General features: G+C 39.6%; 1 protein-coding gene across 1 annotated transcript; it reads right to left on the bottom strand.

Moving 5' to 3' along the window:
• Positions 1-671: 671 nt before the first annotated feature.
• zbtb11 (zinc finger and BTB domain containing 11) lies at positions 672-12,167 on the bottom strand. The gene is made up of 10 exons (XM_082190034.1): positions 11,495-12,167; positions 10,300-10,517; positions 9,839-10,070; positions 7,242-8,257; positions 6,431-6,730; positions 5,944-6,340; positions 4,710-4,827; positions 4,433-4,591; positions 4,033-4,208; positions 672-1,849 (listed from the first exon to the last, which is right to left on the bottom strand). The coding sequence occupies exons 1-10, from the start codon at positions 11,802-11,804 to the stop codon at positions 1,332-1,334; spliced, it is 3,444 nt and encodes a 1,147-aa protein (XP_082046160.1). The 5' UTR covers positions 11,805-12,167; the 3' UTR covers positions 672-1,331.
• Positions 12,168-12,369: the final 202 nt, after the last annotated feature.

The raw sequence follows: 12,369 nt of genomic DNA, 5'->3' as shown, positions 1-12,369 counted from the left end.
TGTCACAGACTTAAAAAGAAATTCAAATAACTAAGCCTAATTATAATCATAGAAGTCATCATTTAATTGTGGCATTGGTGAACCAATTGTAGTAACCAACCACAACCTCTTACCACATAAAAACTTGTGTATTTTTATAAAAAGAAAGGTATATATTTTTTAGTTAGAATACTATCTCATACATCTTCATCATCATCATCTTCCAGCACTCAACTGTGTTAGTTGTAATAGATTAAGAGTAACAAAGATTTGAATAGCTCCAGTTAGTACATTAACATTCTATTGACATAAACAATTAAAATGAGTGAACTTAAGAGTGAAGTTCTGGCCATAGCATTTACTGTAAATTAAAAAAATTAAATCAGAGTGCATAGCTAAAATCATGGCTGGCTAAAGCAATATTACTATAGCTTCTAATGCAATGTTGCATGTTAAGAAAAGTGGTAACCAGAACACATTTAGAAACTATGACTATCATACCAATATATTTAATCTCATTCTCATTCTATGAAGCATACACCAATATTCTAACAATTCTAATAATAGTGCATTTTTACAAGGGCAGATCTCACAAATCTTGGGATGCTGGTAGTGGTGCATATGGACTTCACACATTTTCATTTTCACTTCAAGACAGAGAAAAAATGAAAAAAGAGAAAAGAAATAGAGCACATGGTGAATCCCTGCAGACAGGGAGTTTTTTATTTGGTTGTCATTTCTGCTGCTATACATAGTACTCAGCTGAGACCGAGAGGCACCGCATTATACCACAGACAAGAGCCTATGGCCCTTTTGCTAAGACTGTTAGAGCTTATATATATTCTTTACAAATTATCAAAAAGAAAGAAAAACAAAATAGCCTTAATAATGAGAAAAATGTAACCTAGTTCCAAAAAAAAGTCAAACATTTATATTGGGATCTATTTGCTTGTTGTATGCATGATTATGACTGTTACAATGCAAATTATTCCGTTTATGTACACGTGTATTATACAGAAGCTTACATATAATGTAAATCAAGCATATTCACACACACATATCATGCACTGATTCACACACACACACACACACACACACACACACACACACACACACACACACACACACACACACACACACACACACACAGCTGTAAGAAGGGTGATGTCAGCAAACTCAAGAGTCTTTTAAGCTTATTTTAATTTACATTTTACATCAAAAATAAATGAGCACTTTTTACATTATCACACAGGGTGCAAATGACAACAAAAAAAGAATAAGCCTGCCCTTATTCATATTACTTTTACTGCCAAGTCACTATGATGCAGTCGACAGATCTGAGAACTTGTGTCTCATTCCACCTCTGCCACATGGGCCACCTCCACTTCCATGGTCTGGATGATCTCTGGTGCATCTTCCACCTTGACTGAAGCTTGCTGTGCCAGGACGTAGTTCACCACCTGCATTATACTTTGATCGGACAACGTGGACACGCCGCCGTCACTCACAGCCTGCACGGCCTCCACGGTTTCTTCGGTGATGAGCACGGTCTCTATCTCCTCTGTGGCGGGAGGCTGTGGAGGCTGGAGTTCAGGGGGCAGCTCAGAGCTGAGGATGCTGACGGCGTGCTCCACCTGCGTGCCCTGGTTGTGGAACTGCAGAGTGTCCTTCTCCAGCATGATCTTGCCGGGCAACTGATCTCCATGGAACTTGGTTATGTGCTTCCGCAGCGTTCTGGCGTCTATGTGGGCCTCCTGGCACAATGGGCAAACGTAAGGGCGCTCGCCCGTGTGAGTGCGAACATGGCGCTTCAGCGAACGAGCATCGGCCCATGCAACGCCACAGGTCAGACACTCAAAGGGCTTCACTCCTGAAAAAAAAAGACCAGCATGACATCTGTTATACTCAGCTATTTATATGCATTGCAAGTGGCTGACACCTAAATCACAATGTCAGTTGCCTGTAAAACTGCCAAATACAAGCATGAAAATGTGTAGGATGTCTATTAGGCTGTACATAACAAGAATGACATGCAGCACCACCTACAGCCACATTGCAGATGTGCAGATTAGAGAAATCTTTTCAAAGCAAATATTGGCCCGGGCCTATACCATTATGGTAGTTGAACACACTCAGGGTTACAGGATTTGTTTCAAGTTGACAAAACCAAACCAGTTCAATCAGGATTTGTTGGTACCATGACACTTTCTCTGTCAACTCAGGCTTCGATCCTGAGTTCATGGTGTGCACATGAAAATGTGACATAAGTAGCGAAGAGCCAATAATATGCCTTGAACCAGAGAAATTGCGATTTAATTCTCACGAGAGAGTCAGCAAGATTTTCTCTCATCTGCCAAAGATTACGAGATTGAAGAATATGAAGTTCATAAATGCATTTACACAACAAGAAAATGTCTTGCTATATCAGTGCAACTGAAAGTGGTAAAGTTAGTTTATATAGTTGCTAATAATGAATTATAACTTATTAATATTACATATTATCGGTATATGTTCATGTTCATACATGTTTAATAATAACTGTTAAACTAAAATTACTTGTGTAATGGATTAGGGGTGTAATAATTATATAAATAATATATAATTCATATAAAATAATTATAATGAATAATAATCGCTAAAAGCCAGACAATTTTGTATTTAAAAAATATTTTATTATGTAGCGACCTTTAATTTGGAGCAAGAGAAACTGGGGGAGTGACTTTATTTCATCAGAGGTGTGTCACTTTGCTCACAGTTGATTGGTCCCATTTAGGTTTGAGATCTCTAACCCAGAACATAACCCGCCCCGGAACAGGTTAGCCGTGGAGCGTACGTTTTTTGGGTTTTTTTTACAACAATTTTATTTATCAAAAATTGTCAGACAAGTTTAAACGGCATTTGATTTTTTCCGTGGAGTGCAAGTTACTATAGCGATGAACACCGCTAAAAGCTGAGCCACTTTCATGGTGCCTAAAACCTAGGGTTGGCACAAGCTAAATAAAAAAAAAAACATACCTGCCTATCACCTAAACCGGCTTCATGGTATAGGCTCCTGGTTTCACAGACAAGGCTTAGATTAAGCCAGGATTAGGCCTTAGGACATTTTAGTAGCTTTTATAAACGTGCCTTAGAAGAAAACATTACTGGTGCGTGCATCTTGAGATAAAACAATGGCACTGATTTTAAGATATGTCAGCGCAAGTTGCTTTCAGTTAAAACATGCAGTTTAGTCTGGGACTATAGGCTTAAGCCTCGTCTGTGAAATCGGGGGGAAAAGTATTAAATTGTTTTTTTTTGTTGACAAAAATAAATTTTTGTTTTTAAAGCAGAATCCTTTTTTTATCTTCCTGAAGTAGCTATGCATGCACACACACAAATATATACGTATGCATGTGTGTGTGACTGTGTTACATATTAGTATTACTAATAGTGGAGAAATGAAATGGTATATTTGTGGGGAACTAAGAAAAACAACGAAGCGTTATGCCGTGCTGCTTATATGCAGTAAAAACGCCCCTTCCCGCACCCAAAACAAGGCATCTGTGGATGAGAGTCTGAAACAAGGACTGGTGAGATGTTGTCCTGTTCCAGTTCACAAATGATAAGTGGAAGGAGAATTTAGAATGACAATACAGTCTTATGACACTTCATTCAACAACAACAACAGCACGTTCCTCCCGTCATACGTCATTACGCCATCTCTACGTCATTTCACATGCGCAGTACTTTCCAGTTTCAGTTTCAATCAGATTAGAAAAGGTTTAAACCACCCCTAACAATCCGAATTAAATTTGAATCGGATTTGGGCAATTCATTCCGACTGACATGGTTACATGTGACTATTTTATTCCGACTGTGCTAATAATCTGATCACAATGATCCATGTAAACGCAGCTATTGATAAAGTCATACTGTTGCCAGAGTTATTGTGGTGAAACTACATTTTCCTTTTTACATTTTTGTTTGTTTTGTTTTGGGTGAAACAGTTCCTGAATCTGCATATAAATGATTTATTATCATTCTACATGCGTTTATGTATGATTCTCCACTAACCCTGGTGATTATTCATGTGGCGGCGGTACTCTCTGAGCTGTGTGAACTTCCTCCCACAGTGTTCACACTCTCTTTCCAAGTTCTGCTTCACTCTGCCCTTCTTTCCATGAGTGGCTTTCTTGACATGCCGTCTGAACAGGGCCTTCTCAAAGAACTCCTTCCCACACACATTACACCTGCCAAAAGGTCAAAACACACAATATAGTTCACCGTCTACTTCTAACAAGTGCTTGAGCCACCGAGTTCAGATATCATATAATAGAGAAATATAATTTCCATAACAGGCCCTTTTGCAGTGTAGAAACTAGATCATTAGAGATATTTGTTAAGCATTTTTTTTATAGTTTTCTTCAATAAGCACAAACACACCAAAAAAATACACTTTGTTTTTCACCCTCACCTGAAAGGCTCTGCAACAGTGTGCGATTTGACGTGCGAGTACCAGTCTTTCTTCCAGCTGTAACATTTCCCACAGACCTGACACTGGAAGGGCTTTAGGCCTAAGTGCTTATTCATGTGCTGCTGCAGGTCTTTCGCTTCAAAGAAACTCTTATCACAGCTATAATAAAGGAACAAAAGGTGTCAAACCATTATGTGGGAAGATACGTGAATAAAAGTTTAATCGGGGGGTTCACAGAAAGCAGTCGTGTGCATGCATCAAGGGATAAGGCACTCACTGAGTACAGTGGAATGAGCGGACATCAGGTTTGGGTTGATGTTTCTTGAGGTGTTTACTCAGTCCGGATGCACGGTGAAAAGATGCTCCACAGGTTGTGCATAAGTACTTTGATTCACCTGTCAAACAAACTGCTATTATGAACTGCTCATTTAGCACCATCATAATGTTAATGACAACATTAATACTAAAAGCGTAAATATTTGCTTAGACAACAATTTGACTCAATTGTTACCTTTTACTAATCATTTAAAATTTGGGTCAAAATTAGGTCTAATTCAAGTACAGTAGTCAAAATTAGAAGTGGATCAAAACCTTTCATTAGTTATACATGGATTTTGAACACCCCCCGGTCTTGTCTTATACACTTCAAATGTTGACTACTGAATCCACTAGTTCAATTCATACTTTCAAAACCATGCTGACCAATAATTGGAGCAAATGAAAGTGTTTATGCTGGAATCTAGATTGTTAGACTTTTATAAAAAAAAATATTTAATTGAATATATACCTAATAGACCTTAAACCACCCTTTCACAATCTCTGACAAATGACAGTCCAAAAGTCATACATATCCAATGGAGAGTAGTACAGGATGTGTTGTGTTCAGATCATATGTGCAAGCAGAATTTTCAGATGCGATTTGAACTTTGGATGTGATATCTGAACTTGTGTGGCTAGACCATATGTTACCGCCAGACTGGATGTGATGTATTTCAATCGAAACTATGACATTTGTCCAAATTACCAATTTTTTTCCCACTAAAACATTATTCTTTAAACACTATTTCTGTAAAACAGGCAGTTATCAATAATTACATCGGAAAATTATTTTATAATTCAAATGCTTTCAATTTTTTTTATCTAATAGTTATAATCTAATCTAATCTAAAATTTAATACTAATCACATAATACCAGTTTAAATGCCTGCATATTTAAGTATTCGTCTTAAGGTCCTTGCACACTGAATCCGAAATTTTCGCATGCGTTTTTTCGTATCCGTCATTCTGTGGCTCTAAACTGTCAAAACACCATTGAAACGCTTGCTACGGATGCGAAAAAGGCAGAAAATCGAACCCAATTCAAATTTTTTTTTGACGGACGAAAGTTTCAGAGGTGTGATTGACATAACGTGAGGTCGTATTTATTTTTTAACGTGCGAAATTTTCGGACGCGAATTTCGGACTCGGTGTGCAAGGGCCTTTAGTCTGGCACAAGCAAAATGTGTGTGTACCTGTGTGAATGCTTGTATGCTCCTCTAGGCTTCTTTTGGTGACAAAAGACTTATCACAGACAGTACACTGAAATCTCTTGAGGGAGTCGTGCAGCGCCCGGTGCATCTTCAGGCTGTGCTTGGTAGCAAAGCTTTTCCCGCAAACCTTGCAGGTGTGCGGCCTCACCCCTGTATGGTTCAGCATGTGAATGCGCAGGGAGTACAGCTTGGGCAGAGTCTTGCCACAGATGTCGCACACAAACTCCCGTTTGGTGCGGTACCTCGCCTGATCTTCCGGCCCCTGAGAATCTTCTGTGGCCATGGCCCGTGTCATGCTGGCTCTCTGGGTCTTCTGATGCTTGTGACGGGCCAAATGTGCACGGAGTGAGGCTGCGTACTGGAATTCCTTATTACAAATCTGTGAGGACAAAAGAAAGGTCAGGAAAAATAACCAAAATGCATAAAGATCAGGCAAGGAGTACTTTTTATTTAGCCCAAGGATACATACACTGCACTTGAAGCTGCGAGCCTTCTCATGTTTCAGAGCGTGCATGATGAGGGCGTACCGCCTCTGGAACACCATGCCACACTCATTACACGCATGTTCACCTTCCACAACTTCTCCTGGGTCTCCCTGCAGTGCGCCCTCCTCCTCCATTGTCTCTAGCTGGTCGACAACAGGCTCCAGTTCCTCTGCTAAAGGTGCTACGGCATCAGGAACAGCCTCTATGTTTGACTCTGAAATCTCATCAGGATTGTTCTTCACAGACTGAACCGGTCGACCTCTCCTGGCAAGTCTCTGAGGTGTCTGGGGACACAGTAAGATTCTATGAAGACAATCAGGCTGATTTTTTATGTGTGTATCCAATTGTTGGCTCATTGAACAATAACAGCATATTGGCTGTCAATGACAAATAATAGTGTCTAATGTTGTGCCAACATTTTGGCTGCACTCTTGCATTTTAAATGTATTCATGCTGATTTTATGTGATTTTGAAAAATCTTTATACCATTTTTAAGTAAGGTTTATTTGTAATGTAACGTGATGTGTAATGCAATGTGGTGTAAAAAGTACTAACATTTTACTTGTATGAACATTTTAGAACATTATGATATCAAGAAACAAATACATGCTTCACAAAAGGGTGCATCAAGGCCACATAGTAGGCTCACACTTTTGAGCCACAACATGACAGATGGGCCACCCTGCGGGTCTTGTGGACCTTACAAATGTGCCAAGTCCAAAAGGGCATCATCTGGGACAAGGCCATCGTCACATTTACAGATGAATCACATGTCGAGTGAATGGGAGTGCCTACCTTTGCAGGGGGTGAGCTGCTTCTCTCTTCCTCCTCGGTCTCAAGTCCCATATGAAGACGAATGTACCCTCCTTCTTTCACGGATCGTTTTCTGAGGTATCTCTTGTTGGGATCTTTGCATTCCTCTTCTTTTCTCTCTTCATCTGCACCGGATCCATCCTCAACCCCCTCCATCTCCGTGGGCTCCTCCTCTGAAGGAAGAGGTGGTGGTGGTTCCGGCTGCTTCACTTTAGGGGGTCTTCCTGGCCTCCTCCTGACCGGTGCAGGGGCTGGCTGTGGTGCTACTGCTGCCGGCTCAGGTTGGTGTGTGGGCTCAGAAGCTTGGGGCTCATCCTGCACAGCAGGTGGCGCTGCAGCTGCTAAATGCACAATCTCAGAAGCGTCCATTTTGCCAGGATCCACACTAATGAGATAGGCTCCCGTTTGAATACACTCTGCTACAGGAGTGTCACCAACCAGTGGCTCCTCTACAGACCAACAAGCCTGTACTACAGCCAGGGACTCACCTGAACCCGCTTGCCCGGAGTGAGTGACCAAAGTCATGGTCTCACCCTCCTCTGCCTGGCCACTGTGAGCCACCATGGCGAGAGACTCAGCTGAGCCAGCCTGTCCACTATGAGTAACTACAGTCATTGTTTCGCCATCGATGGTCGCACCAGCAAGCAAGGCCAGCGATTCAGCCGTCCCGATTTCACTTGCGATTACAGCCAGAGACTGTCCTGCTTCAGGTGTGTCATCACTCTGCATAGTTACCACATAAGTTTCTGAAGTGGTGGGTGTGATTGGCTGGGGGGGCGCAGGCGGGCTGGCCACCACAGTGTGGATGTCTCCTCTCTGATAGACCATCAGCTTCTGTTCTTCTACTTTCTTATGCACAGATTCACAGATCTGAAGCACTTCAGCCATCAGTAAGTGCCGTGCCAGTGTGGCTACCTCTGCCATCACACAAAAGTTAAAGGTCAGATTGGAGGTGTAGGCAAAATCCAGTAAGGGCAGAAAACTGGCCTTGCTGAAGCCTGGTAGGTAAAACAACACAAAAGAAACAATTACAATTTGAATACATATAATATGCATATAAATAACACATCAACAAATTAAAGATACACTATGTAACTTTTACCCTGATTCACTATGGTAAGCCTATTATAAGTGTTTACATTGGACCAACTCGGGATGGTTTTGTGGAAAGTTGCATACATGCGTTACCCGCCGGTGTGTCTCGTCATATCCGTAAATAGAGAAAGATTGTATGTAATAGAGAATCAAGTATGGTGTAGGAGTGGCATAGGTTAGTTGTCACAATGAGCAAGAAAGCTTGACACGAGCACACTAAACCCCCGTTTAAAAAAACAAAAACAATTTTGAACAGAGGAGAGTGCTGGCAAAAAGAGAACGTGACAGAGATCGCTATAAAATGAGAATCAACATTGGCTTGGCTTTTCGAAGATGGTGAGAACTGAGGGATTTGAAATGTTGTATAAGCAATGCGGAGATGGCATTTTTATTACTCAACAGCTGAGTAAGGTATTCATTAAACAGATAAATTGCCATACGTAGCTCTCGAACAGGGCTCATATTCATCCGCAAAGTCACACTTTGCACAAGCACAACCAAAACAATGTTCTTCCGCAAAATGCATGCAGTTTTGTTTTTTTTAACCGCTAGAGGGCCAAAAGTTCCATAGTGTACTGTAGACCTACCCTTAACTGGTTAATGTTCTTACACAAATTACAAACTAGCTAGGAAGCTGCCTTTCTAGGCAACATTTTAGACATTAGCGGTTGACTGATATAGATTTATTGATGGCCGATGACAATATCTTAGAGAGCAAGGTGGGTGATGGATGATAAATTTAGAAAAAATTTTTTTGAAGATCAATCAATACGGAAAAAAACTTGAACTTGAACTGTAAAATAAACAGATTTTTACTTTAGACAGCAAATTCTTAATTCTATAATCATCATAACAGTATTTTTCACAAATAAAGGAAATTTGCTATAATCTGTGAGGCTTATGGAATTTTAAAAAATGTGGTATTAAAATAACTTATTTAAATGATATGAATGCATATTTGCTAATTTTTGACTGTATTTATTTAACAGTTCAGTCAAATAATTAATTTGTTATGACAGTAAACTAGACAGGTTAAGACATGGGAGCTCCTGAATGCATTGCAATTTGCTCAGTAATAAGTTTATGCCAAGATGGTGGATGGAGCTAAAAAAACAACAACATATTTTAGAAATTACTAAAGAGTATTAGTATTTTATCAACTAAAATCATATAAATAATAAAAAGTGTTCAAATGAACAGTAGTACTCCGTCTCGCCCAATATTTGTATGTGCAATATATTTATGTATATTAAAATAATTTTTCAAGAAAAGTGCTAAAGGAGTTACTACTCATAAATAGTATTTCAGATCAGTCGGTTTTGAGGTCACATTTTGGTTTGGATGCTGTCTATGGAAACAGGACTGTGACACCGCCCACTAGGGTTTAGAACAGAGATTATATTTAAATACTTCTTAAACATAATTCCTCAATAAATTGTTCATGTTTCATCATTTAAATCAACAGCATCCTGCATTCTTCTCACCAGAGAGGTCAACGACAGCTTCATGACTGGTCACAGCACCCTTTTCCACAAAGAGCTCGTAGAAATAATCACTGCAGGAGGCCAGTACAGCTTTATGTGCCCGATGCTCCTCGCCCTCAATGATCAGGGTGATATCACAAAACTCATTTCTCTGTCGCTGCTGGTTCAACCTGTCCAGCATGGTCTGCCCATGCTTTGGTAAGAACTGCTTGACAACTCCCTTACTGTCCACCTATAACCATGAATGAAAGAATATATCCATCAACTTACCTACAAAATATTAAATATATTTATGAATAATTGTATTAATTATACAATATTTATTTATATAATTGACAGAGATTTCTATATTCTGTCTTTTGATCTAAATAAACTATTTCGCATGGAATATTTTCAATTATATAAAAAATTTCAGGGGGTAAATTTTGTATTCAGTGACACAAACGGCATTCTGTACTTACAAACACCAGTTCGTGTTTATCAACTGAACTGGTCTGTTCCTCATCCAAATCATCATTTGCCTCATCATCCTCTTCCTCGCTGGCACAGGCAGAGGTCTTTCGTCTAACTTGTCGGACAGCTTGTTTTGTGGCATCTTCAGCATTGCCTCTCCCCTTCTCCTGCTTGCTTTGGCAGTGACTGCACTCTTTGATGCAATCCTTCACTTGCTTCAGTACACCTGTGTTAAGAAGACTAGGTTTAGGCTACATATAATAAAATACTCTGTCTAGAAAAATCAATAAATACCATCTATTTTTGCCATGGGATTAATAAAGCATCTGTCTATCTCACTGTCTTATTAATATCTATTAAAAATATGGGGATTCTTAAAGTTGGCACGAAACGAAATGATTATGATCCTATTATGATACACATCCAAGAGAAACTGCTGCTTGAACAAGAAAATATGTACAAACACAACCTTCATTACAACAACAACATAAAAAAGTGACAAAAGTAAAATTAAGAAGAGACGGAAAAAACAAGAAAATATGTAGGGTGGGAGTTGATTTTGTTTATTGGGAACTGTTTGGATTACTGTGGTTTAGCCTACTATTGCTGTGATGTCATGCGAGTGACAGTTTGTCCCGCCCTCGCGCCAGTAAACACGCCATCAAAGAAGAGACGTCATCGCAAGTGGGAGAAGTTAATTAATAATGATTACATGAATAAAATAAAATAAAAATTAAAAACATGTGCACGAATTAATCCATTATAATAAATACTGCAATATAAAAAAAAAAAAAGAAAAAAAAAGAAAAAAGAATAATCAATTTTGATTTCATGGTGCTCTATCTCAGAAACTGCCATATGACAATAATATGAACACTCTAGAGTGGTCTTATTATTGTCATTCAAGTTCGTTCCTGCAAACTACCTGCACCACCTAACCAGGCTGTGCATGGACCTTGGGTTGAATTGGAATATATATATACATTAAATTAATTCAATATATATATATATATATATATATATATATATATATATATATATATATATACACACATATTCACACTATCCACTGTATCCAGCTGTATCTTTCTTTCTTGTCACCTGTTGTGACATACTGACAAGACACATTTCAGCGACACCAGCTGTCACACAGCATCACAGAGCTGGAAAGCTTTGCCGTCATTAAAGTTGTGATTAGTGTACCTCTCCACCAGTATTTCTGGGAGATGATCTCCCATGTCTGCTGCTGGTTGAGGTGTTCCCCTCCGGACGTGATGTGCGCCTCCGTGATGAGTTCCTTCCGCCTCTCGGCCTGCAGCACCACTTCCAGCTCCGTGAATTCATCCAGACCTTTCTGCCGCCTCTGGTAATAAAGAATCCCATTGCGCACTATGTAACAAGCAGCTGCTTTTCGGATCTTTCTCTTGGTGTTGCCGTGCGTGCCCGGTGCGTAAGGCTCCCGTTCATCGGTCAAGTAGCGCTGGATGGCTAAATAACTCTCCTCGCTCGACATAACCCCGATTAATGACGCTCACTCAACAAAAACAAGACACATCAGCCTACGAGAGGTATTCTCGAGCGTAGAATTCAATAATGTATTTTTTCAGCCCGTTTCCACTTCCATATATAACACAGAAAAGAATCGGCTGTGATATTTCTGAAATATTTTCCAAGGGGGAACGTCAGTTCTTGACCGTGTGGGGTGGACTTGCCTGAACAGACAAAATGGCTGCTGCACAACCGGATGTTGCGTTTGTAATGGCGGAAGCAGCACCCGAGCACTTCACGTGTAGGACAGTCACGAAACCAGCAGATGGCGCTGTTCACCAGAAAATCATTTCACCAAACATTCTGCGTTTTACATACGAATGTCAAAAGTAGACATTTATTGTGTCGCACTAAATTATTAGCACTCTAAACATAGTGCATTAGAAATATTTGGAGGAAATATATTATATAATTTAAGAAACACTATAATTTGGTTTTAATCATGAACGATATCGTACATTCAATGTGAACTGACCTCCATAATTTCTTGACTAACCAAATGAGGAATCAATTTATATACATTTGTTGTT

Source organism: Leuciscus leuciscus (assembly GCF_965113295.1).
Source record: "Leuciscus leuciscus genome assembly, chromosome: 14".
Lineage (NCBI taxonomy): Eukaryota > Metazoa > Chordata > Actinopteri > Cypriniformes > Leuciscidae > Leuciscus > Leuciscus leuciscus.
The sequence above is the reverse complement of the archived record's forward strand: the minus strand, read 5'-3'. Positions and strand labels throughout refer to the sequence as shown.

Bases quoted from the DNA above. Each gene is read 5' to 3' on its own strand.
- zbtb11 (XM_082190034.1), bottom strand. From the start codon at position 11,804: ATGTCGAGCGAGGAGAGTTATTTAGCCATCCAGCGCTACTTGACCGAT. The intron at 10,071-10,299 runs GTAAGTACAGAA...TCATGGTTATAG, and splicing joins ATAAACACGAACTGGTGTTT to GTGGACAGTAAGGGAGTTGT. The intron at 6,341-6,430 runs GTATGTATCCTT...TTGTCCTCACAG, and splicing joins CTCGCAGCTTCAAGTGCAGT to ATTTGTAATAAGGAATTCCA.